The sequence below is a fragment of the Leucopleurus acutus genome, assembly GCF_964270905.1.
Source record: "Leucopleurus acutus genome assembly, chromosome: 6".
Lineage (NCBI taxonomy): Eukaryota > Metazoa > Chordata > Mammalia > Artiodactyla > Delphinidae > Leucopleurus > Leucopleurus acutus.
Window position 1 is genome coordinate 47,011,499 of NC_139149.1, and position 24,801 is coordinate 47,036,299.

The window sequence follows — 24,801 nt, forward strand, 5'->3', positions numbered from 1 at the left end:
ACAATACTAACTTTAAAAACTCATCATGTATGGCTGTATCTGTTAATATATTAACTTATTTTTAACCTTCACTAATAACTATTCAAGGGAGATAAACGTCTTAATAGAAACCAAACAGAATAACTTTTAAAAATATTTTAAAAACATACTAAGACAGAGAAAAACTTATACAACATTAAGTTACATAGCAGGCAGTTAACTTACATGCCACTGGTGGAAGTATGAACTGGTGCCAACTTTTTGGAGATAATATTTGCCTGCTATTTACCAAAATTGAAAACGCACACACCCTTTGATTCAGAGATTCTATCTCTAGGATTTTATACTATACATAGCCACACCTGTAGAAGGATGTGAAGATATGTGTAATATGTACTACTGCAGCACTGTTTGTGATAGCGAATGTCAGGAATAGCTAGAACAGTCACCAAAAGGAGACTAATTTAATGAAGTGTGGTAGAATCATACACAGTATCACTCACTATTCAGCCATTAAAAGCATAAGGTTGATTTTTAAGTGCTGATACAGAAAGATGTTCAAGATAAATTAAGTGGAAAAAAAGGCAAGCTGAATAGTATGTACACTATAAGCCATTTATTTTAGAAATCAAAAAGGATATATATGTAATAGAACATATTATATATGCATATGTATATATATGAGTGTTTGAAGGCATGTGTTATAGGAGTTTATGTACAGTTTATGTATACGGGTCTCTGATAGCCTAACAAAAAACTGTTAATAATGATTCCACTCATGAATATCTTTTACAGAAAGTTTTCTGTTCTATGAGCTTTTGTCATAGATATTTGTTTCATAACAAAAACAAAGGAGCTACAAAGAAGTCAACATTATGATGTTGTTTACAATAAACAAATAAGTCAGGCTTTTCCCCCAGAGAGAACCTATGCGAAGTAAAATCCTGTTAGTCTTCTAAGTTAGTTCTTATTGTTGAACTTTTATTTTACATTGATATATATGCTTGTGAATATAAGACACCAACACATATACTGATATATATTCAGATAGCCTTCACAAGAAGCCCTTCACAAGAAGAGCCTTCCCAGTTGTAACTAGTAACTCAAACTCAGGGCAGGACTGTTTTATTTATGCCAGCTTTTTCTGTATCAGACATAGCCTGGGAACTTAATGTTAACAATTTATGTACACTTTTTTTTTTTTTTGTGGTACGCAGGCCTCTGACTGTTGTGGCCTCTCCCGTTGTGGAGCACAGGCTCCGGATGCGCAGGCTCAGCGGCCATGGCTCACGGGCCTAGCCGCTCCGCGGCATGTGGGATCTTTCCGGACCAGGGCACGAACCTGTGTCCCCTGCATCGGCAGGCGGACTCTCAACCACTGTGCCACCAGGGAAGCGCTATGTACACTTTTGAGTCATAAATACATTTGAGGTTATTATGAGCACTTTGTGCTTGACAGTGATACTTTCTGATGGTCTTAAAATAAATATTTGTGAATTAAATCTATTACTTGGGCATTTTGAAAATATCTGTAATATGTGCATACTACAGAAGAACCCAAAGACTGGGGTTACTTACCAGTAATTGGAGTTCTCTGACTGAAAATTTACTCCACAGATCCACATATTTTGGAGTTATCCCCTTGTACCACCTCAAGGAATCGGGAGCTGTTAAAATGAGAATTTCCAGAAGGTTGGCACAACCTTAAGGCATGTGCCGAGTGCTGGTAGATGCCCTTTCAGTGCAAGCCTTAAAAGCTTATCACCCACCTTTGTAGTTCTCAACACACAGGGTCTGCTGTGTTTATGAATATGGCTCTTGAAAGGAGCTTACCTAATCAAAGAACTCCAGTTACCAGTGGGACTCCTTATTTTCTCATTTTTATTCTAACACAAATATCTACTTTTTAGAAATTGAGAGCAGTGTTAATCTTTCATCAGTCAAAAATATAAGAAATATTTACACTTTTTAATATGACTATTACAGTGTCAGATACGTTCTGTTTCTTACCTTGAGCTTGCAGTTTTCTTAGTAACTTGGCATCTGTGTTATCTAGAAATTCAGCACTGCCAACATTTGGAGGCCGACCCTTCCGACATCTCATCCTGGATTCCTCTCTTGCTCGCTGTCTATCTGGATTTGGTGGTCTTCCTCTACGACACTCCATTGCCCTGATACGGGGAATGACATCCTCTTCTTTCAAAAGACACCACTGCATTCCCTTTTAATTAACATTTTATAGAAATAAAGATTACAAACGAAATAAACACAAGTGATCAATATGTCAGAAAATTCTAGGCAAATTCACAGATATTTTGAAATTTATAAAGCTGGTACAAACTTCAGGAATTTTATTTTTTTAATTAAATTTATAATTACTCATGGACTTGGCATCGTTTTGATATTCTTAATGAATTCAACTTTAAACACAAAGAGATTTATATCTGTATCTATAAACATATAAATAGATATATATTTTTAAATGACCATTTCTGAACTACAATGACCATAAAGTTGGCGGACATTTGAAAATTAGTTGTGTGATGACACCTCTGTGGATTGTTCTCATGGGTTAACAGTTAAACCAAACATTAAACTATCCAAATAACAGATGAAAGTTCTCTTTATAGAAATATTAGAGCTAATAAATCAAGATGGAATGTAAGAGTTAGAATATCAGCATCTTGCAATACCTGATGAATTAATGAGTCTAAGCACTGAACTTGAATGGTTGCCAATCACCAAAAAGAGAGACAACCAGACAGACATTAGCCTCCTGATGGAGGTTCACTCGATCACCTATAAATTAGTCTTGTCCCCTACAAAATGAAATCAAATCTAGATTAGACTTAATTACTATAACTTAACAGGAAAAACTGGGTGAGAAGTGTATGGTTAACTACACAGCAAAATCCAGTCGAGGAAATACTACAAATTTCTTCAACAGTTTCTTCAACAAATAAATTTCAAGAGGTAAAAAAACCTGTGGGACGATTAAAGGAGCCTTAAAAGATGTACCAAACAATCCCAAAGTGTGGAGCTTACCTAGATATTGATTCAAATAGACGAACTGTTCAGAAACTTTTGACAGCTAAGGGAAACTGAAAATTTGAACAATGACTATTATTTGATGATATCAAGGAACTATTAAAGTGTCATAATGGTACCATGGTACCCTTGTAGACAACAAGAGTCCTTAACTTTTAGAGATATGAACGAAACATTTATAGAGGAAATAACATGTATATTATTTGCTTCAACAAATTATGGAAGAGGAGAAGTGGATGGGGGTATATGTAAAATAATATTGGCCACATGATAATTTCTACAGCCAATGATGAATATATGGTGTATAATTGAGATTTCCCATTATAAGTCTCCCGATGGAAACACATTCACCAGCATAATGCTAGTGTATTTATAGGAATAATCCTGTTCAGCGTATAGATACCATCAGTGTCTGGTTTTCATTATCCTTCATATGTCATTCAAAACAAATATATTATTTGTTTGTGATGAGCTGCTTTTCTCTTAAAAAATACATTATTATATTACCTTACTTATTGTCCAAATCAACATGTTCAAATACAGGAAAGGCACCCTTTTAAAATAATCCTTCTAATATAATTGTTTTCTTATTTCTTTTTTTAAAGAGATAATTCCTTTAGTGTGACATTTAAGAAAATGTTTTAAACATGCTTTTTTTCTTAAAAGAATCTCAAACTAGGAATTTAGCTTGAACCACTATGGGCAATTCTGCAACCAAAAATAATCAAAAGTTCTTGAGGTATACTTTATGCCATGATACCTAACCTGGGGCAAGGAGACTATGAATATCTCATTCAATGGGTACGAAAAACACAAATACCACTCCTGCTACCACTATGGATGATGGTTACATCCCACATTCCAAGCACTCTGCTTAGTTCCAGGCATTTTGATTACATTATGTACTTTAATCTTCACAACAGTACTATCTAATATGGTGGATTTTACTGTACCTACTTTACAACTGAGAGAATTCAGGCCCAGTTGAATAATTTCCTAAGGTAAGGAGGCAATAAGGAACAGAACTATGATTTGAACCCAACTGTCTCACTCTCAAACCTGTGCTCTTAACCACTACATGTACTTAACTGATGTCACAAAGATGTTCTTATACTTGAAAAATGACTGATCACAGTATTCAGCCATGAAAGCACAGCCAAGATTATGGCAAGGCAAGATTGTGGCAGAAAAAAATTAATGCATATAATCCATATATGTTTAAAATAATATCTATACTAATTCTTTTCAGTAATTGCCAGGTTAAAAATAATTTTACAAATTAATTCTGAGGAAAGTAAGAATTTTTCTGGCTGAGATTTCAATGAAGTCAACAGAAACAGTAGTTGTACCAACTGCATTTTCACGCCATAAACCACTAGGAAGGAAGCCATCGAAACATTTTTATGTTCACCAGTATGGGAAGCTTTTGATTAGTTCAGGCTTTCATTTTTCTATTACGCTCTTAGGCACCAAGGCAGCATGCATCACATAAATTGAAAAATATAAAAGTGACATTCGTGACACTTGAAGTAGAAGAGAAAGACTAATAAAGGAGTCTGTAAAGGAATCTGCATTCAGTTTTTAAAGTACCTTATTAATAATAAAATCAACTTTTAGCCAAGATTTGAAGGGGTTGATCAATTTATTTTTTTATTCAGTTATAATTTTACAGTTATGTTGTATTCAGCTAGGAAAATATACCTGCCTGTGTCAAAAAAGGAATAGAATATGTTGGTGTCCCAAACTGGTAACATTATAGTGACATTATCATTTACATTTTTGCCCTTGGCATTTATAAAGTAAATGCTTTCTAAGGGAGTTGCATATATTGGACTACATATAATGTCTTTTGATGCCTGGATTTTAGAAAATGAGAAATGGATTGTTAGGAATCTGAAGCTTATATTACAGCTTTAATTCACTGAGTAGCCAAGATAATCGTGGGTAAGGAAAAAAAAGAAGCATTTTCTTAATAAACTTTTCCTTAGGAAAAGCAAATACAATTTACATCACTTGATTCATATGCTATAAATTTTTTGAAATTATTCATCAAAAGAGTAAATTTATTACTTTTTTTCTTAATTTTTAAAACTAAGATAGTAAATGGTTCCTGAAAATAATCTTTCTTGACTAAGATTTAAAAGATACGGATAAAAAGAAAATAGATGGAGATGATGGCATGATTGATGGAGATGATGGCAGATTAAGTCTCTTATACCATTATAATTCCACTTTCAAGAGTTACTAATTTAAAGCCTTAGCAATAACATACTTCTGTAAATACTACAAAGAGAAGGAAAAAAGGGCTTATGTTTTATTTCAGAAGACTGAACAAAATAATTAAGGTTAAGTGAATGAGATAACTACATTATATACTATACACTCTAATGCATTATACAAGACTACACTGTAAGACTATAATGTATAATAGAAATAGTTTCCAACTACTTGAACATTTGTTGAAGTACCTACTCTGTATTGGCATAACATTTTCTAAAGGTAAACTAGAGAGAGTTCTCTCCCCCAAATGACCAACATTTTTAACTAGGACCCGAGGCTCCGGCTATTCTAATGCAGGTGATTCAAGGACCACACCCTCAGCAGTAATGAATTTGAAAAAGTTTAGAGGTTGGGACAGTAAGTTGCCTCAATTGTCCACTTAAAAAATAATGATGGTCTAGATTAGGACCTGAGAATCAGAGTGGAAAGGAAAGTGAATACTTTAGTCTTTTTTTGGAGAGAGAACTTCCTGGATGTGAAGGAGAGAAGTCTGAATGGAGACCAGAAAGGTCTGGAGAAATACTTGAGAAAACTGGCAAATAAATTTATTGCTTTCAGGTATTTTATACTTTAAAGACAAAATGGAGCTTTAAAGAAAACATTTGAAATGAATTAGTTTTTAAATGTTTTCTGTATTCAGAAATTCAAAAAAGATGCTAAGAAATTTAACTTAAATAGGATTTTCTATTTCAACCTTTCTATTATTCTTCATAAATGATACTCTGAACATCTCATGAGCAACTGCTTTGTTTTCACCTTATGTTATGGACACTGAATTGTCTAGTTAAGGAGATATTTGACAGTCCTAACTCTTACATTTCACTGATAACTAAAGTCAATTTGTGGCTTACCAGAAACATGTTTAGGTCTTAATGGGAGGTGTTATCAAGTCTCACTCCTGCTTCAATTTTATACTCTAGCTTATCTTTATTTTTCTTTTGTTGCTCCCATTTTGCTTGATTTTGTATACTTGAAGGTTTATTTATTTTGGGGGGAAAGCAGTATATAAGTAAAGTAAACCAGTCCACCAAAAACCAATTACTGTGGTTTTTTATTTTTTGTTTTTTTAAGTTTTAGTATCACCAAGACTTTGCTGCAGCAATTTCACCAGGGATTTGCAGTCCTGGGCCACTAAGTGTCAATGCCCTCATTAATATTTGAGATGCCTACTACTTCTAGAACGCTCAATGTTATATAAGCGAATAGATGATCTTTACTCATAGTTTTCTGGATCAGGACCTCTATCTATCCCAGTCTTTGACTCTGATAGAAAAATAGCTGTGATGAATGTTTTAAATCTGGCTTAAGGCATTGGTCTGACAATTTTAGGTCTGTTGGTCATTGAGTGAAGGATCATTTACCAAATTGATTTCTGGCTAAATAATTTTCAGTAAATTTAACCACGGTTCAAGTAAACAAGGATAATTGTTTTCTACTACTTTTCTCTTTTAAGTGTAATTTCAGAATCTTTTACTTCCTGATACTTAGTTTATTAAAAAACTTTAGAATGTCACACCTAAAAGGGAACTGATCTTAAAGACCTCCTATAATATATATACTTCACATTACAGATGAGGAAATTAAGGCCTAGAAAAGTAGGATTCCGTTTTTCAAAGTAACATAGGATGCTGAATTACCCTGCTAGGAGTCTAAGAAAAATCTTAGGGCACAAGCAAAGCAAAGACATCAAATATTTTTCACAGGACTTGACATTCCATATTTTAAGAAAGACATTAGTTATTTTCATGAGAAAAATCAGAATTTTGTTGGATTTCCTTACACCTAATTCACAGTTTAGTATTATGTCTATTTTTAGCTACTTTGTAGTGCCAGAGGTAGGTAGTGAGAGCTTTATATACCATAAACTTTACAGCATTAGGGATTCTTAATCTTAATAATAAACTATATTAATATCATATACTGAATAGCACTTTAAAGATGTGAAAGAGTAAGAATAGTTATCTATGCTGGGAGATGGTTGTCACCTATTAAAAACAGTTGAGGAAGATGTGGTTTGATACAACTGTTTCCATAACACTGACTATGCTTTCCAGTGACAGTAGGTTACCCTCAAAGAGTTAGAACTGTCAGATATCTCCTTAGCGCTACTCTTGGATTCTTACAGTTGGCTTCCTAGTATAGGCCTTTGCCTAGCCATCAAAAATCCTACCTGGTAGATTAGTGACATAAATTTCCAGAGTTTTGGACTTCTGGTACTGATCTTTCGTGTTCTCAGGGTCCATATATGCCCACAGCTGTGTTGCATTCGGTATGACAGTTAACAGTAGAGTTGAATTAGAACCCTGGGTGTTGACTCCCAATCGTTTGTTCTTTACTTATTTGAAATAATTACCGGCATTACAGTCTTGCCACAGACTGCGTGTTGACTGCTTCATTGTGAAGTCTCCCCTTATTCCTTATTAACAAAACCCTGATTTTAGCTGAAAAGCATTGTGCTTAGTGTTTTATCTTCCCCAGACAACAAGCTTCTCTAAACCAATGATCATAACTTCTATTTCTTTTGTACTCTGCAGTTTCTCCATGAACATTAGTTTTTCCTCAGAGTCAGGCTTTCAAGTTCATTTCTGTAGTGAAATGTGTTCACAATTTCCTTTATGGAAAATGCCTTTAGGGAAAATTTATTTGGGAAGAAATGCCTGGAACATTAAGTATTTGCCACAAATATCAACTGATTAAATGACTAAGAAAAAAAGGCTCTTTTCAGTAAGAACTATAGATGTTTTTCTTTTCTCGTGGCATTATGCCATTAAAAAAATATCTTAAAAAATACATCTCAAATAGAGAGAGCAACGTTTTTTTCCTAAGTCACTTTTAATTATTCCTTCTTTGCAGCTTTCCTTTTCTTTGCTTTTTTGGCCTGAATGCAGCAGACATTCATTGACCTTTGCTTGTTAACTTCCTGGTTGAAAAAAATAAACTTAATTGTTATATTTATGCTTAGACGTTTTGTTCTCTACCATTCACACACAAAAAATCCTTCCCAAATTAGATTATCATATATTTCAAAATAATCTTTGCCATTAACAATTCATTTTGAAACCTTCATATATCGCTAACAAAAATGTGAATACTTTTTACCTTTTTACCTAAGTATCATATTTAGGAAAATAAAAATAACCCTATTTTATATTTACCAAAATCTGCCTAGCTCAACCATACTTTCTATTATTCTGACACTCAAAAACAAAATAAAATGAAAACAATGATAAACATTAGGTTCAACTAGTTCTTTATAATGTGATGGAGAAGTCTGTAAGAAATATATTTACCTTATTGCCTTTTCAAAGGGGTTTCACTGGTTAAAATAGTTAAAAGAATTTCAGTAAGAAGGTAGCCAGCCAGTATATCACGTGATTATAAAGAGTGCCATGGTTCATTTTGTTCCATGAAATCTATCATCCTTAAAATCATGATTTTTATAGAAGCCAGGAGGAAGTGTTTGGTATCTAAGGATCAGTAGATACTAACCAGTAGATGATTTTGCAAATCTCTTACCACATTTGTAGATTGAAATAAATAAAATTGATAATGGATAGATTAAAGGCTCCCCCAAACCCAATTTCTTGTGTCAACCTTATCTTATTTAATTAAGGACTTCTCTTTTTAATTTTTTTAAAGTTAATCATTAGATTTTTGTCCTTTAGTTAATGATGAATTTACTAAATTTCAATAAATATGAACTCTCTACCTCTCATCTTACTGTACTGCACACAAAATTAGTCAATACTTTCAACAAATGTTTGCTGTTAATAAATATATATATAGTCACTGTCTTAAGCTCAGAAATACCTTGAGTCAAAAATGATTAACATATAAAATAACCATGGTTCTCTACTGCAGATATTATCTTCTAACAGAAATTACCATTTCCTAAATTTCATCTGTAAAATATAGAGCTTTGGAATACCATTGCTGCAATTTTTTGAAATACTTTGAATGAAATTAGAACTTAGAGACCTACTATTGGTTTTTTTTTTTGGTAAGTTTTAAGAGAAAAAAGAAAAATATGATGGAGAAAATTACATTTTCCAATGCAAATGTTTTATTAGGAGAGTGATTAAGAATACTAATGAATTTACAAATACAGCATTTCATTTGCTATCAAACACCAAAAATAAATATATGAAACTTGGAAAACTGTAGCGGTAACACTTAAAATCGTTATGTAAAATCTCCATGCATTTGGAAAACTGCATGCTCAGCTTTATTGGATTACAAGGGGTAGATGCAATTATTTTATAAATAGGAAATTGTTTTTCATACTATATATGTAATACAAGCACAATTTAGAAATTATGAAACATGCAAGAACATAGGAAAAAAAAGTTCCACTGTACCACCAATCATTACATCCATTACTAAAATTTTGGTACATTTCCTTTCAGTCTTTCAATATGCATAGTGTTGTTTTTCAATATACATACAGCCATCATACCATTTATACAATTTGTATAGAGGCAGACCTATTGTAAACATATACAGATCATCACTGCTTGGTAACAGTGTCTTTATCCCAAATTATATTTTATATCTTCTACGAAATTTAAGCCAATCAAAGTTATTACACATGACAGTTACTCTACCAAAAATATGTAATCTTTGCTCATTTTCATAGAAAATTGTAAGTATATACATTTCTAATTAACTATATGCTTATACATATAGATCATACAATAAAAAAGTATATGGTTCTTCAACTATATGCATCTCTAATTAATTAACTAAATGTTGTTTTGATTACTCACCTTTAATTGTTGTTCTCTAAAAGTATCCTGAAATGAATTCAACTTACTCTTATTTTTTAACCAAGAGAAGTACAGTCAAAATTGCTAATATTTTCCCTTAGTAGTCTGCTGAAATGTTGGCAGCTTAACACATTCTGGATTTAGTAATTCATCATATTTCCTTGATTGGAATTGATCTCTCAACAAGACAATATGCTTTGGAAAACACTGATTATGTTTAATAAAAAGTGAATGGATGTCAAAGAACAATCTGTTCTGCCTAATAAGGCTTTATAGACTAAGTCTAATTATCACTGATAAAAAACTAAAAGTCCTTTATGTACTGGACAGCAATTAGCTTTCCTCTCAGAATAAAATTCTATTGAACTTAAAAACATAAAGATATCTTTAGCATATTTAAATGAAACAAGTAAGGTTATGATAACATGAAAATCAAAAGATTTAAAAAATGAGAATTTTTAAATAAAATTATTATTGCCTTCTAATATGTTTTGTGACTTAAAAACTGATCTAGTATATATGGAGTGCGTAAAATAACACTGTGGTTCACTAAAATTCCGAGAATCTGTTTGGTGACAAATTTAGTCCAAGTTAGACACATTTTTAAGTTTAGAAAAGAAAAATCCTAGAATATATTTCCATAAATAAGTTAAACCTCAGATGAATATATTTTGGCATTTTAGAATTACTGGTAAAGAAACAAGTGGATGTGGACATAAAAAGTCATGGACAACAATGGAAAATAGGTTACACAATGAATGCAAAAGAACACTTGTTAGAAATTTTGAGTTCAGTTATGTCTCTGCCTGGTTGAGGTTGTGTAATCTTGGAAAATTCCCTTAATCTTTGAGCTCTCAAAATGAACTTCCTGCAGAATTAGGAAGGCCTCTTCTATTTCTATAACTATAAAATTAAAGGGTAAATAGTATGGAAAAGCCTGTCTATTCACAACAGAAAATATTAATTGCCAGAAAAAATCTTTCTGTGCATTATAATGGGCCAAAAGAGAGAAAGGTTCAATCAAGAAAGAAAATAACAACTTCAGTTGGTTGAGCATTTTAACCTTTTGAAACATTTTCATGCGTATGATCTCATTTTAACCTCACCATAATCCTATGAGGCAGAAGTAAAATTATGATTGTCTCTATCCTGCAGATAAAGAAACTGAAGAAAAAGTGGGCCTTATTTTGTTGTTTGAAATCACAAAACTATTTCATGGGTTAACAAGAATCTAGGTCTCCTTAGTCCGTAGCTATGACCTCTTTCAATGGAGCTAATAAAGTTAAAGGGAATAATAAGCATATGTAGCTCAATCTAAGTAAGGAACAAAGGCAAACCATTAAAGGACACATATAGGAAACAAGGTTTCAGTGGTAAGTTCTTTGCGCTGATCGGTGAGGTTGTGTACTTAATCCTCAAACTCAAAGGGAGCTGTGGTCATTATTTCAGAAATGTGTATAATTATTTAAAAATTCAATTTCTGCAAAAAGCAGAAATTTCACTCATTTAATATTATGGAATTCCCCCTACCCCCATCAAAAATTATCAGACTTGTGACAATGAGTCATGTAGTATGGCATAATCAAATGGACAAGATCCTTCCAAAAACGAAGGCATATTTATCCTCTCTTGGACTGACTTATAAACAACACGTTTTTTCCTATTCAAATTAATTTTCAAAAAACTGTTTACCTTTCAGGGAATTAAGGTTTTCCTATATTTCTCATGAACATACAGATTCTTTTATACCTGTATAAACTGTAAAATTAATGACAGAACTAACAAACAGGAAAAAGTTTACTTAAGAAACTTGAAAAAAATGTCAAAGCTCCTCGTTACTGAAATATAGTAAATTGAGGTCTTGTGAGTGTTTACCACAAAGTTATATGTATAGCTACACGAATTAACTAACAAAAGGCAATGCTCCAGAGTGTAGTGAAATTTACTTCATTTAGGTTATGTTACTACTTTTTGGTTCAAAGACTGTACTTTTTAAAAAGTGGATACCTGCGGTCCATCTCTGGCTTCATAGAAGTCACCCAATCTTATTTTTGCACTGAAGCTGAAATTGTCCCTTGAGATATCCATTATTCCATTTCTGCTGAGATACTGAAAAAATCACATATTTTTCCACTTCAGGTTTTAATAATTACAACCCAGCTCTGATGTATAGCTATCTTCAGGACACTACTGTTTTGCATATTCTATCAAGGGGCTATGGATTTACAGGAGATCAATTTAGGTTAAGCACATTCATTAGTCCCATACAAGAGAATATTTTGTATCAAGGAACTTTATCTGAGAAAGGAGTGTACTTCTTTTTCCATAAGCATGCTTAATAGGCACCAAATGTGTGTCATTTGGTGAAAAGTATGTACCTTTATTACTTCAGGGTACTGCCTAAGTTTCTTTCCACATGGAGCATAATATGCTACTTCTCCTTGAAGGCGCCCTCCAAAGTTTCTTATTCTTGTCTCTCTCTGCCAGCTACACATAATAGAAATGAGGGTTATCACATACGTAATTTTAAGAAAGCTTTTAAAAATAAAAATTTAAAAAAGTTTGAGAACACATGCTCTTTAGAAAACATGAAAAATACAAAGAAAACAAATATAAACAGCCAGTCATGCAATTCAGATACATTTACTATTAAAATAATTTAGATATTTTTGCTAAGTAATTCAACTAAAAATTAATCAAGGACTCAATTTACAAATATTAAACTCCATTAAATTTTTTAAGAGATCATACTGGCATTACGTTGGGTATTCGGACATGTTCAGGCACATGTGTCAATGTGTACTGATTTTTTTACAGCTGAAAAGCTTTAAATGAGAAGAGTACAGTAAACCTGGCTCTCTGCTCTTTGGGGATCATGAAAATTCTCAGTTCCTATTCAACCATTTTAGCCAAACTCTGCTCAAGTCCCTCAGTTTCGCCCACAGTGGCTTTCACCTTCCTTTAAATCTATCTTCACAAAAACCTCTGACACTCTTAACTGTGTCTCTGCTCTTTGCCAAATGATTTGCTCTTGTGACTGTTTCAGTCATATTCCCACCTGGATGCATATGTTCCCATCTGTTATACCTAAACCCAGAAGTTAGTCTTAATTTTTTTTCTGGTATATCAACTTCAGATATATCAGCTTTGCTCCTCTGCTCTAACAAATAACTATGCAGTATATTCACTTCTCTTATTAACAGTAGAGAATGAGAAATCAAACATGCCTAAATATGTGGGGGGAAGTATAAAGATATATCTTATTTTGCATACCCATATTCCAAAGGAATACGCAGCTCACGTTCATCTGTTACTCTTCTTCTTTTGGAAGTGCCTTCAAGAAAATTCAACCAGTTAACATAAAAGATTAGTTTACATACATGAAAACTTTGATAGTTTTGAAACTTTTCTTTGAATAATATATCTTAATGACTTGAATTATTTAGTGTATTTCTGCAACTTGTGCATTATTTTTAGATTCTTTTCAACAAAACACATTGTATATAAAGGGTGTTTTTCTTTGGTCTGCATGACAGAATAACTAGTATTCCTCTCTAATGAAAAGACAATGCAAGGTAAAAATATACAGCTTTCCTGTCATTTTGTTATTCATGAAATGGCTAAAGAAGTAGGAGGAAAATAGCAGATAGAGGTTTTGGAAAACTATGTACAGTTGTTTTCTTTGAAAATATGAGTTTTAAGATGCTGAAAAATTTCAACATCTGGATCATACATTTTAAAATAATATAACTTCTATAGCCATATGAATCTATAGTCAAAAACACTTTTAATTAATCTAGAGTACAAAGAATAGGATTATGATTATATGGAAAATTTTTCATAGATAATGATCAAGCTTCACCAATGCAAATGCACACATCTTATATTAGTAGGATATCATATTGGTTTGTGGCAAATGAAAACAAAACTAGAAAATTTCAAGAAAACAGTGAAATATGTAAAACAGTATAATATTTTACTATACACATCTATATTTTCTTAGCTATTGAATGAGAATAGAGATTAATTTGGGAGTATTAATGTAAAACCTTTTAATGAAGACCTCTGCAAGTTTATAAAAGGTCAAATAGAAAAAAAAGATACGGCATGTTAAAGGAATAATAATGCTAACTCACTAATACAAATGACATTGGCTATGTGTTGGGCAGATACGCAACTGTACCTTAAGTAACCAAGTGAGCTCATTTTTATAAATTACAAAAAAAGTCCACTGTCAAACTCTAAATTCTAGAAGCATAAACTGAACACAAAAACAGGAAAGTATGCAAACTCAAAAGCTGCCATCAATCAGGTTCTTAAATTGGAAGCACAGAGAATAAAAATGGTAATGAGTCATATCCTTTGAAAATACACGCTGACCTTTCTTAGCCAACCTAAAATCTAGCCCTTGATTCCAGTGAGATCATCCCCAGAACACTGTATAAATAAGAATTCTTGTTATGGTTTGACTTCTACTTCACCATAATAAAAATAAAGTGTAGGTACCAGAGTGTGGACTTGAAGTAAGTGTGGAAGAAGGTGTGCCAAGGAAAGCAGGTGACTGGGATTCAGAACATAAGGCAGCAGGAGCAGAGCCTGGGGCTTTTGCTATGTGGAGGTTACGAGGTGTTGAGTGAGCTGTGAGACTGATGGAAGGGCTTTTGACAGAGGAAGTTGTTTTATTCAGTTTCATTGAAGTTTTCTCTCCTTCAGTATCACTATCTGATTCATCTTGGTCTTTATCATCATCATCATCCTCTTCTGATCCTTCTGTATCTGATTCTGAATTACTATCTGATTCTGGGAAGTAAAAGAAGCATTTGTATATTATAACTAGATAATCACCAACAGTTTGCAGTTTGTATCTAAATGGAATAGTTCAGGAATCAGCATCTGTGACTGAGAGCTCAAGTGAGCAACTTTTCTGAAGAGTAAATGTAAAAATTACTATCTTAAAAGCTATTTGAGTACAATGTATGCAGGCCATAAATCCTCAAAATTCTTCATTAAAAGTAACTGTTTTACTCAGATTATAAAACTTAAATCATAAAACAGTTCTTCTCACATGACAGTATTCACATGATGCGTTTCTGCTTAGTGGTTTCAAAAGCACTTTTAATTTAATAAAGAAGCCAAAGTATAGAGGAAACAGAATTGATTATTTAAATTAATAGATTCTAGTAGCTTAAGAAGTATACTAGGTTCAGTATGAGGAAGAGAACTCTGGAACTATCATTATCCTTTCTTCTGGGCTTTGAGGCCAAAGAAAACAATTTTTGCGGGGAGATGTTTGGCTTTGGGGGTTACAGTTATTCTATTTAGCTGCAAGATTTCATCAAGTTTCTCAGGCTTTACAAAAGACTAGGATTACAGAAATAATTGTGGGGAATAATTTAATGATTTAATAATTTAAGTTCATGCTAGCAATGTAGTCCTATAAATGCATCCATTCCTATAGATATGTAAAATCTATTTCTGGGTTAAACTTGATAACACAGGACTAATACTTGGACTGTATCTTAATCGTTCCCAGAACAACAGCTTCTGTGGAATTGTTTTTTGTGTAGTACTAGCTGTCTACACTGAAGTTCATTATAAAAATTATCTTTGAAAGTGATTAATATTGATATCCACGATCTATCATGCAAAGTTGTGTTTATGGGAACCCTACGAAAAATATCAGGAAAAGCTGTTCTTACCCTAAGCAAATAGGTTGTTTTTACCTTATAGACACTTTTTAAATTGTATAATTGACTATATTTTCCTCTTCATATTGGTAGATAGAAAATTTACAATTGGATTTGTGGCTGACTAGGAACAAATCCAAAACCTTTCATAATATGTATTTCATCTTTGTATTTAAATTTTAAGCTATCTTATATTTATGTTTTCAATCTTCTGTGGAACAAGAAGGAGAGTTAAGAGGAAATAAAACCCAAAAAAATTAAAAAGAAAACTAGAAAGTAAATCAAAATAAAATCAGGGGGTACTCTATATATGTTGTTAAATACATTCTGTGTTGCTAACAAATATTCATAGGGATATAGGTTTTTGGTATTTTCTGAATGACTGTGACTACAATTTTACCTTTATTCAAAATATCTAGTGACACAGTATAACAAGCAGCAGAAGAGATGAAAAAGAAAGGACAAATGAGTGGTCATGAATTAAATGAAAATGAAGCAAGTTCCTGAATTTCTTAATTCATGAATTATTTATATTCAATTTAAAGTTATTTGTTTAATGTTAAATGAATAACAGAGCTGAGAACTTAATTTAGGATTTCCAATTTCAATTATTCCTGTATTTTACCACTCATTATAGAAAGGCGCATAGCTGTGTGAAACACAGTGAATGACAATGATTTTCAGTCTGTGAATTAACAACCTCTTTAAAATGTTTTGGTTCACATAGCATTTAGAGAAATACTTTAAACTTAAAAATAGAAAATAACCTGATTGGCTGTCATCAGATTCATCATCTTCATCATCTTCCTCATCTTCTTCCTCATCATCTTCCTCTTCATCTTCATTTGAATCTTCAGAATCTTTGCTACTAGGAATGTCTGAATCTGTTCCTCTGAACTGTTCCACTAAAGATTTTGCAGGATGAGAGTGATGCTGTGTTTTTACTGTGTTCACATTATTGCTAACTGCTTTTTCCTTCCCTTGACTATGCAGTATGGGAGAGGCAGAGGGCATGACAGTTGTCTGACTGCCAGGGGTTCTTCTCCCACTTGTACTCAGATTTACAGGTGAGGAAAAAGGGGTGCTACTTGAAGTAGCAATGTTTTCATTAATCTTACTCTGCATTTTAGTTTTGGTAGTAAGTGCCAGAGGAGCTTCTTGAATGACACTTTGAATAACTCCATTTGGTTGATGATTACCTAAAAGTGCATTTGTCAAGAAAGGATTAGGGTGGTTGTTTTCTAATGTTTGTTTTGGATGTGCTGGTGAACTAGAGGTTGCTTTTGGATTTGACAAAGCTGCAATAACCTTCTTCAGGCTCTTAGATGACTCCTGTTTCTTTAACTGAGCTGGGAATGTCTGTTTATATTGTTCCTGTTGAAACATAAGTTTAAAAGAAACAAAACAATAATGTACCATAAGAACAAAAATTACTTTTTTTTGCCTTCTGTATCTGACACAGCTACTCATATACAAATTTAAATCATGATATACAAGTGCTATAAAAGTAGTGGCAATAATGACTAGTTGGTTCCTGAATCTTGCTAGACATAATATATTTAAAAATTCAATTAGTTTTTCTGCTTCAAAACATGTTTCCTGACTGCCCACCTCTTATTACTACAGCTCCCGTTTTTCTCAATAACTCAAACTTGAAACTCTCAAAACATCTTTTACTTTTCTTTTTTCCAAGTCAGCCATATTACTATGTGGTTTGGATTCTCTCATTGAAATATTGCTCAAATTTAAGCTGTACTATCACTTCTTCCTAACCAACTCCCAATATATGCTATATGCCAATGCCAATTCTCTCGTTATATAAGCCGTATTTTATTACATTAGCTCTTTGGTCAAAACCTTTAGTGCCTCTTCCATCATTGCCAACTTTATAAACCCTAAACAGTTAAATCTGATCCTCAAGTTACTTTTTACTACCTTTGTTGTCCAAGTGGACTATTTGCCATGCCCTGTGCATGTCATACTTTCACCACCTGCACATTTTGCCATCACCATTTTCTCTGCGTGAAATACCTTCCTCTAATAAATTTCAAGCAGATGAAATCCTGTTCATTCTTCAAAAGCCAACCCAAGAAGCTTTCCATGTTTGTCCCAGCCCAAAGCACTCATTGCCTCTATCCTTGAGCTCCTTTATACCCCCTTTTATTCTATCCTGTATTACCTACAGTAATCATGATTTGAGGTTAGTGGGAAGGCTGGCTCAACATTCTGTGGGATATACTTTTGAGTGCCTTCAGCACATTAACATTGGAAAGAGTTTAGAAAATAGTTTAGAAAAATTATACCTTCCTTGGGAAAAATTATTTTGTAAACCATTAAGCCATAAAATTTACATATGTAAATAAGAAACAAAAAATTATTTGGCTATCAGAATCTTCATGAAAAGAATAACATCATATGAATTTCATTAAATTTATATAATTAAAATATAAAAAAACAAACCGAAATAGGATGATTAAAATATCAAGTTAATAGAAATAGAGTTGAATTTTGAAAGGTAAAATTCTGTAATGAAAATGGTTGCCTTGAAATTAAAATCAGCAGTACTGTCAGCATTGGACCCGGGCTGTTAACACTCAAGTCAGCAAAGCCTTGTGGTGGGTTATTTCACAAGTATAAATGCAGATGGAATGCCATATAGAATGACTTATTAAATATTTTAAAGCACCAGTACTAATAAGCAGTAAGAAATTCCCATATAAACTTCTTTATCTTATTTAACTTATCCTCACTGTATTTGTTTAGAAAATTAAGTTAGTACTTTGTAAACAAAGACTGTCACATTATATTTGTATTGATACATAAAGCAATGCCTCACAAAGAGAAACTGCTTAATTGGTATTTATTCAGTGAATAAAATATGGAATATTATACTACATAATTGTGTTTACCTTTTTAAAAGAATTTTATGGCAAAATTTTTACATAAGATACTTTAATATAATTTTACTTAATATTTATATGAAACAAATATTTTATGTTATATTATGTGACTATACATATAATGTACTTATACTTCATATTTTATACATATACTGATTTAAATTTTCAGCAGAAAAATTTAGTGTATTTTCATTTCTTAGAACAAAATTTTGTCACATAATCATTTTGTATTCTTTTTTTAATAGGTAGTAAATATTCCTTCCAAATACATAGGATCAAAAGAGTAATGAAAATAAAGACTTTCCCTTTAGTTTTAAATTTTATATTTTAATTTTTTGAAATTATTTCTCATTCTATAACTCTGAAGAATCACTTCTCATATGCTGACATCTGAAGGTTTTTGAAAATAACCAACGATCACTGTATTTTATCCCAAGACTAGTATCAGTAACTCTTTTACAGCAAACATGCTATCTTTTTTGATATTAGGGGTGTACATAAAGTAGGAGGGGAGAAAAAAGAGACCTGTATAGCAGCAAGTGTCCTGCTACTTTAAGATATCCCCTTGGGTGACAGGAGTATGAGAAGAGAGAGGTTCGAAGCTTTGTCCTACCACCAAGCTCTTGCTCCCCTAGTTCTTACCTGAGTCTCTGTAAGGTCATAAAAAATCCACTAGGCAAAACTTGATAAAGATTTTTCACTCCTGGTCTTTATATATGATTAATGTATATTGATTTAAATTAAATGTCTACAGTATAAGGGTATGAAAGGATCCAATGATTAAATAACACTGAAGAAAATCATAAGACTAGTGTGGGAGCCAGATACATAGCAGGAAGCATGAAACAATTAAGACTATCATAAGAAATCAAGCAAAATTCTATGTTAGACTGTCACATAAAGAAAGAGAACTGATATAAGAGAAATATTTCTAAAAATACCCTTTAACTCAATAGTAGATACCAATAAAAAGTAGATAAAGTCATTGAGAGTTGAGTCTACTATGAATGCCCATTCACATAAAATATTTCCCATTAACAACCATTATCATTTCAGAAACACCAAATTATTTCATCTTAATCATGGGCTTTGAAATCAGAATGATCTTGGTTTAAAACCTGTCTGCTCTTAACTTGTTATATGATGTTGAAAAGTGACTTAACCTCTCTGAGCCTTAGTTCCTTTACCTGACACAACTTTGTAAGGATTACATAAGATCCTATGTGTAGAAAGCCTAGCTTGGCTACATTTAAAAGCAAGTGTTTAATAAATGACTTTCTAATAGGCAGTCATATGAAAATCTTTAAGAATTTAAGAAACTCTGAAAAAATTAAGAAAACTTTCATAATGCAAGTAACTCGATGTGGCTCTATACATTCGTCTTAAAGTGGAATATATATTAATGAAAAATTAAAATAATCCAGTGTGATTTTTAATTTGCTTAATTTCTCAAGGAGAGTCAATAATGTGATGTCAATAACTCCCTATGATTGACCCATGCATTACAAGTTCTCATATGTGTGATACTATGATACCACTGGTCATTCCATTTAGATCAGTGGTTCTCAAATTTGGCTGCACATTTGAGTCACTTGGGAGGCTTTTTAGACATGTAATACCTCAGTCTCAACACAAGAGATCCTGATTTTAAATTGTTCTAAGGTGGTTAGTTCATTTTTAAAGTTTCCCAGGTGATTCTAATGTACACTTAGTCTTGAGAACTACTCATTTAGATTCTCAAAAGAGCCTGATTTGCTCAAGTCATTTTTCTTTGACCTTGTTCTGAAATTCTTCACTGTAAAATAAAAGTCAGTGGACAAGGACATTGCAACTTTTTTGAGAAAGAAAGGCAGCATACCACAGTGATTAAGAACAAGGATTCTAGTACCACACTGCCTAGGTTTGAATTCTAGCTCCATCACCAACTAGCAGTGTGATCTTGGGAGAGTTATGTAAGTCTTATGAATCTCAATTTGATCATCTGAAAATGGACATAATATTATTAGTGGCACTTACAGATGTTAGTATCCAATGAGTAAATGCATGTTCAGCACTTAAAACAATGAATGGCTGGCAAAACAGTAAGTGCTCTACAGGTCTTTTCCAATGATTAGGATGCCTACTGATAATTTGTATAACCAAAAGACAGGAGACTGTGTTCAAAAATAATATTTTTTCTCTAGTCTGGGTGAGTTCTAGAATAAAAAGCACTGGTTATTTAATTACTAGAATTCTTCTGGACATATGACTGTAGACTATATAATATTATAATATAAAACTAACAGCAAGAAAATAAAGATGAAGAAAATTCTCTGATGAGAGTGGTTCTGGTGTTTATAGAAGTAACGTTACTAAAAATATTTTGTATTTTGTATAATTAATTAAGAATGGTAAAGGAAAAGCATTCTTTATAAAGGATTTTTATACTTAAAATTGACAAATTATAGGACTACAGAGGTAAATGACTCAAGAGTTCATTTCTTTAAAAAAGAATATACTACTATTAGAAAAAAAAGGACATTGATTTTAAACAAAAGTAATTGTAAAGTATGTCCAATACAAACATATTTCTCCCCTTACTGCTAAATCATTAAACCTGGGGAAAAATGACAAGACTGTGTTTCCAAAAATACATTCAACAGATGTGTATGTAAATATAAAATCAGAGAAATTTAGTTTTCTGATGTGCATATTCTATTCCTGGTGACTAAGAAAGTATAACAATAAGAGTAGAATTCAGTTTAAACTTGTATAAGACTATATAAAAGCTGTTTTTATAATAGTAAAATTCTTCTATAAATAATTTTTAACTCACCCGTTTGGAACGCAATTCACTGGTCAAAGGACTAGATTCTTCAGAGGTATTTTTATTCCCTGCTTTAAGTACATCAGGAGAAGGAACTATGAGTTTCATGTAAATTTCCTTTTTGGCTTGATTTACCAAAGATAAAGGTTTCACATTGGACACCAATCCCGTAGACTGTATTACACTTGTGTGTTTGTTCACAGATTCCTCCTTTGCCTGAGAGCTTTGGAAAATAAATGGAAGCTGCTGTGACAAAACCTGAGGCTGCTTCTGCTGGGATTGGAATGATGAGTGAGTCTGGGACTCAGACACAAGAGGTAATGGCTGGTGTATTCTTTTTTCCTGGGCTTTTTCAGTTGCTTTCTGTCCTTCTGCTTTTGGGTCTGAAACACCATGTAATAGCACCTGTAAATACAAATTAAAAGGCAACTTCTTAACGTCTATTAAAACAAAGAGCATCAAGGAGTAAAACATGGAGGAGAAAAAGGGTACTTAAAAAAGTGTTCCTAATGACTTACAACAGATATATAAAACTCACTAAAAAATACACAAAATGTTCCTTTAAAAATGTTTCACCACCTCCTTTTTTTTCTTATGCAAAAGGAAGAACTAAAGGCAATGATTAAGTTTAAACTTTATAGACTTTGAGAGTTAAGATAAGACAGTTAATTCCTAAATTTGAATAATGTGTAGATATTGCCAATGAAATGATTTGTACCTACCTGGTTGTTACTTTTATGTTGTGCTTCACTCTCTGAATCAGAATCGTCATCTTCACTTTCTTCAATACTTTGATCTTCTTCTTCTTCATCTTCCTCTAGATCATCTGAATCACTACTACTAATGCCTTCACTTGATGTGTCTGATGATGTGCCTGAATCACTATCACTGTTGCTAGAACTTTCCATAGCTTTCTTCCTTGGTTTCTGGATAAAGACAAGATTTTTAAAAAGACTTCTATTTTTGGAGAAAATTCAAGTTTCAGTAAGAGGTATGCTCTTTTAATTTTTTAATGATATTTTCAATCTCAAAACATTTTTCTAAAATGTCATTTTGGAAAAAAGTAAAAAGTCACATGTTTTAAGGGTATTTATTCAACCAACTGATCAAATTAACTTATCTGAATGGAATTCTCCAGTAAAAAGTATAAACTCTGTCAATATGCTATACAGTATTCTGTATAGAATATTGAAAACATCAATATAGTGTGTATATATGTACATATGTATACATATATACACACTCATATGACTGCCATGCTTCAAAATGTAGGACAGATTAAAAAGAGCAATTTATGATAGGGTTACATACACTGACGTTCTACATTTAGCTTTTAGTCTTCTTTCTTTGTGCAAATAGTGAGTCAGTAGCCAAACACACCTTTCTAGGTGCTGGACTCCAGTGAAGTCTAAGATGAGCCTCTGCCTTCAAGAAACTTACATTCTAGGGGTGGTGGTGGTGGACTAGACAGAGAGTAATTTCAAAACAAATAATCCCATATAGTAAAAAGTACTGGAGAGAAGATAAAATAGGTAGAAAAAGGCTTAAGGGGCTGCTTTAATTAGGGTCAAGGAATTTAAGTTTTTTAATATTTCTGAATCAAAAAGATAGAAAAATATGATAAAGAAGGAGATTAATTTCTGGAACATTTAAAATCCTATAGGACAATGAAAATCCAAAGATGGAAAGGGACATTTGGTCGCATAAAAGGAAAGTTGTGTGTTTAAAGGACAGACAATGGTAGTGGATAAAAAGATGAAAAATAATGAGATGAATTATAACTAGTAACTATATAACAATGAAAAAGTTAAAATTCTGCCAATAGGAAGACTATAAAGGAGAAATGTCAAAACGACAGAGCAACAAGATTGAGTACAATCCAAAGTTACTTAGGAACATTTCTATAGTGTTTGCTGGTAGATAAAATAGAGAACAAGATACAGAAAAATCAGCAATAAATTACAAAAGCAGCAAATTAGAAAAGTTATGGCCTTAATAGAAATACAGCCTTTCATAACTACTGGGTTTGGAGAATAAAAGACAGTAATACACACACCTCTACAACAGGATGCCAGGTTGAAGCCGTAGTTACAGATTGCAAACCTACACTCTTTCCTTTGTGTCTTCTAAAATTTGATTTAAATCATATAAAATACATGAGTGAGGAGAGTCACTCCTGTTATATTCTGTTTGCCATGGTACTGTGTTAACTGCTCCAAACTAGCAACTGTAATGCTTCCTCCACAGACACACCCTTCAATAAGCTAATATTTCCATCATTCCCTGAGCTACCTTCTTCCCTCACAGTAAAGCAGAAAGTGAATTGGAATAAAGGAAATCAAAGGACGAGAAAGACCAAAGTAGAGATTAAAGGGAAACAATAGTAATATAATAACATTAAGCCTATCATTTATTTGGCAGAGAAACCGCTCCTTCTTTGCAACCAAAATCTGCTGTTGAGTTTTCTAAGCATGTATAGCAAGACTATGAAAGTCATTTCATTTGACTATGAAAGTCAAATCCAAAGTTATCACTTTCGGATTTAGTAGAGGCTAAGTAAGGAAGGGAATGAGGGAGCTACCGTGATTTGGCAGAAAAAAATAAACTCCTATTTCAATGTCCAAGTAATCTGTGTAGTTTTAATTTAAAGGCAGCATGACAGATGCGTCCTATACTCCCCAAGAGTGGGTCTAGAGATGCGGGTTCTAAAGCTTTAGGGAGCATAATATTCAGCACAGAAGTTACTGCAACCAGCAGATTCCTGGGTCCCAATTCCAAACAGGCACAGGGATCTGTATGAAACAAGCCCTTAATGTGATTCTGGTGCAGGTGGTCTTTGCAGAGCATACTCTGACAGTGTGCAAAGGGTTTGTGTTTTATAAGGTAACAAATTTAGTACCCATGTTAAAAAAAAAAGTAGACATGAGTAGACAAGTCCAAGTATTAGAGAAAAATGAATTTCAATACCACCAATTCCGTCTCCTTGGTCCCTATTAACATGTGTGGGGGGTGAGGGTGGTCCTTTTGCCTGCTCACAATTAGGTAGTCTGTCTTTTTTCTGTCATTTATACATTTTAAAAATGAGTCTTCTTAGGTTCATAAAAAAATGATCAAAGGAGAGTTTATTAATAATAAACTCCACCCCCCAACCAACCTGGGAAAGCTTTTCAGAACCCTCTCCTTGAACTTTCATTTCACTGTATATTTCTTACATTCAATAGCAAAACAAATACATATTCAAGGCTATTATGTACCAGGCACAGTTGCTCTAGTCTCTGGGGATACAAGCGTGTGATAAACAGACAGCAACTCTGCTCTCATGGGAACAGGGAGAA

General features: G+C 32.7%; 1 protein-coding gene across 10 annotated transcripts in view; it reads right to left on the reverse strand.

The window, feature by feature from the left end:
• The window catches only part of BAZ2B (bromodomain adjacent to zinc finger domain 2B), a 381,771-nt gene that overhangs the window by 80,014 nt on the left and 276,956 nt on the right, over positions 1 to 24,801 (reverse strand). For 6 of the 10 annotated variants that reach the window (XM_082841899.1, XM_082841898.1, XM_082841894.1 and 3 more), the window contains 8 exons: positions 22,189 to 22,392; positions 21,476 to 21,871; positions 16,528 to 17,134; positions 14,580 to 14,873; positions 13,347 to 13,407; positions 12,452 to 12,560; positions 12,081 to 12,182; positions 1,990 to 2,200 (listed from right to left, as the gene is read on the reverse strand). In XM_082841899.1, the coding sequence (XP_082698025.1) occupies positions 1,990 to 2,200; positions 12,081 to 12,182; positions 12,452 to 12,560; positions 13,347 to 13,407; positions 14,580 to 14,873; positions 16,528 to 17,134; positions 21,476 to 21,871; positions 22,189 to 22,392 (1,984 nt within the window). The remainder of the gene's footprint in view (positions 1 to 1,989; positions 2,201 to 12,080; positions 12,183 to 12,451; positions 12,561 to 13,346; positions 13,408 to 14,579; positions 14,874 to 16,527; positions 17,135 to 21,475; positions 21,872 to 22,188; positions 22,393 to 24,801) is intronic. The other 4 variants (XM_082841900.1, XM_082841897.1, XM_082841896.1 and 1 more) reach the window with 2 other exon arrangements.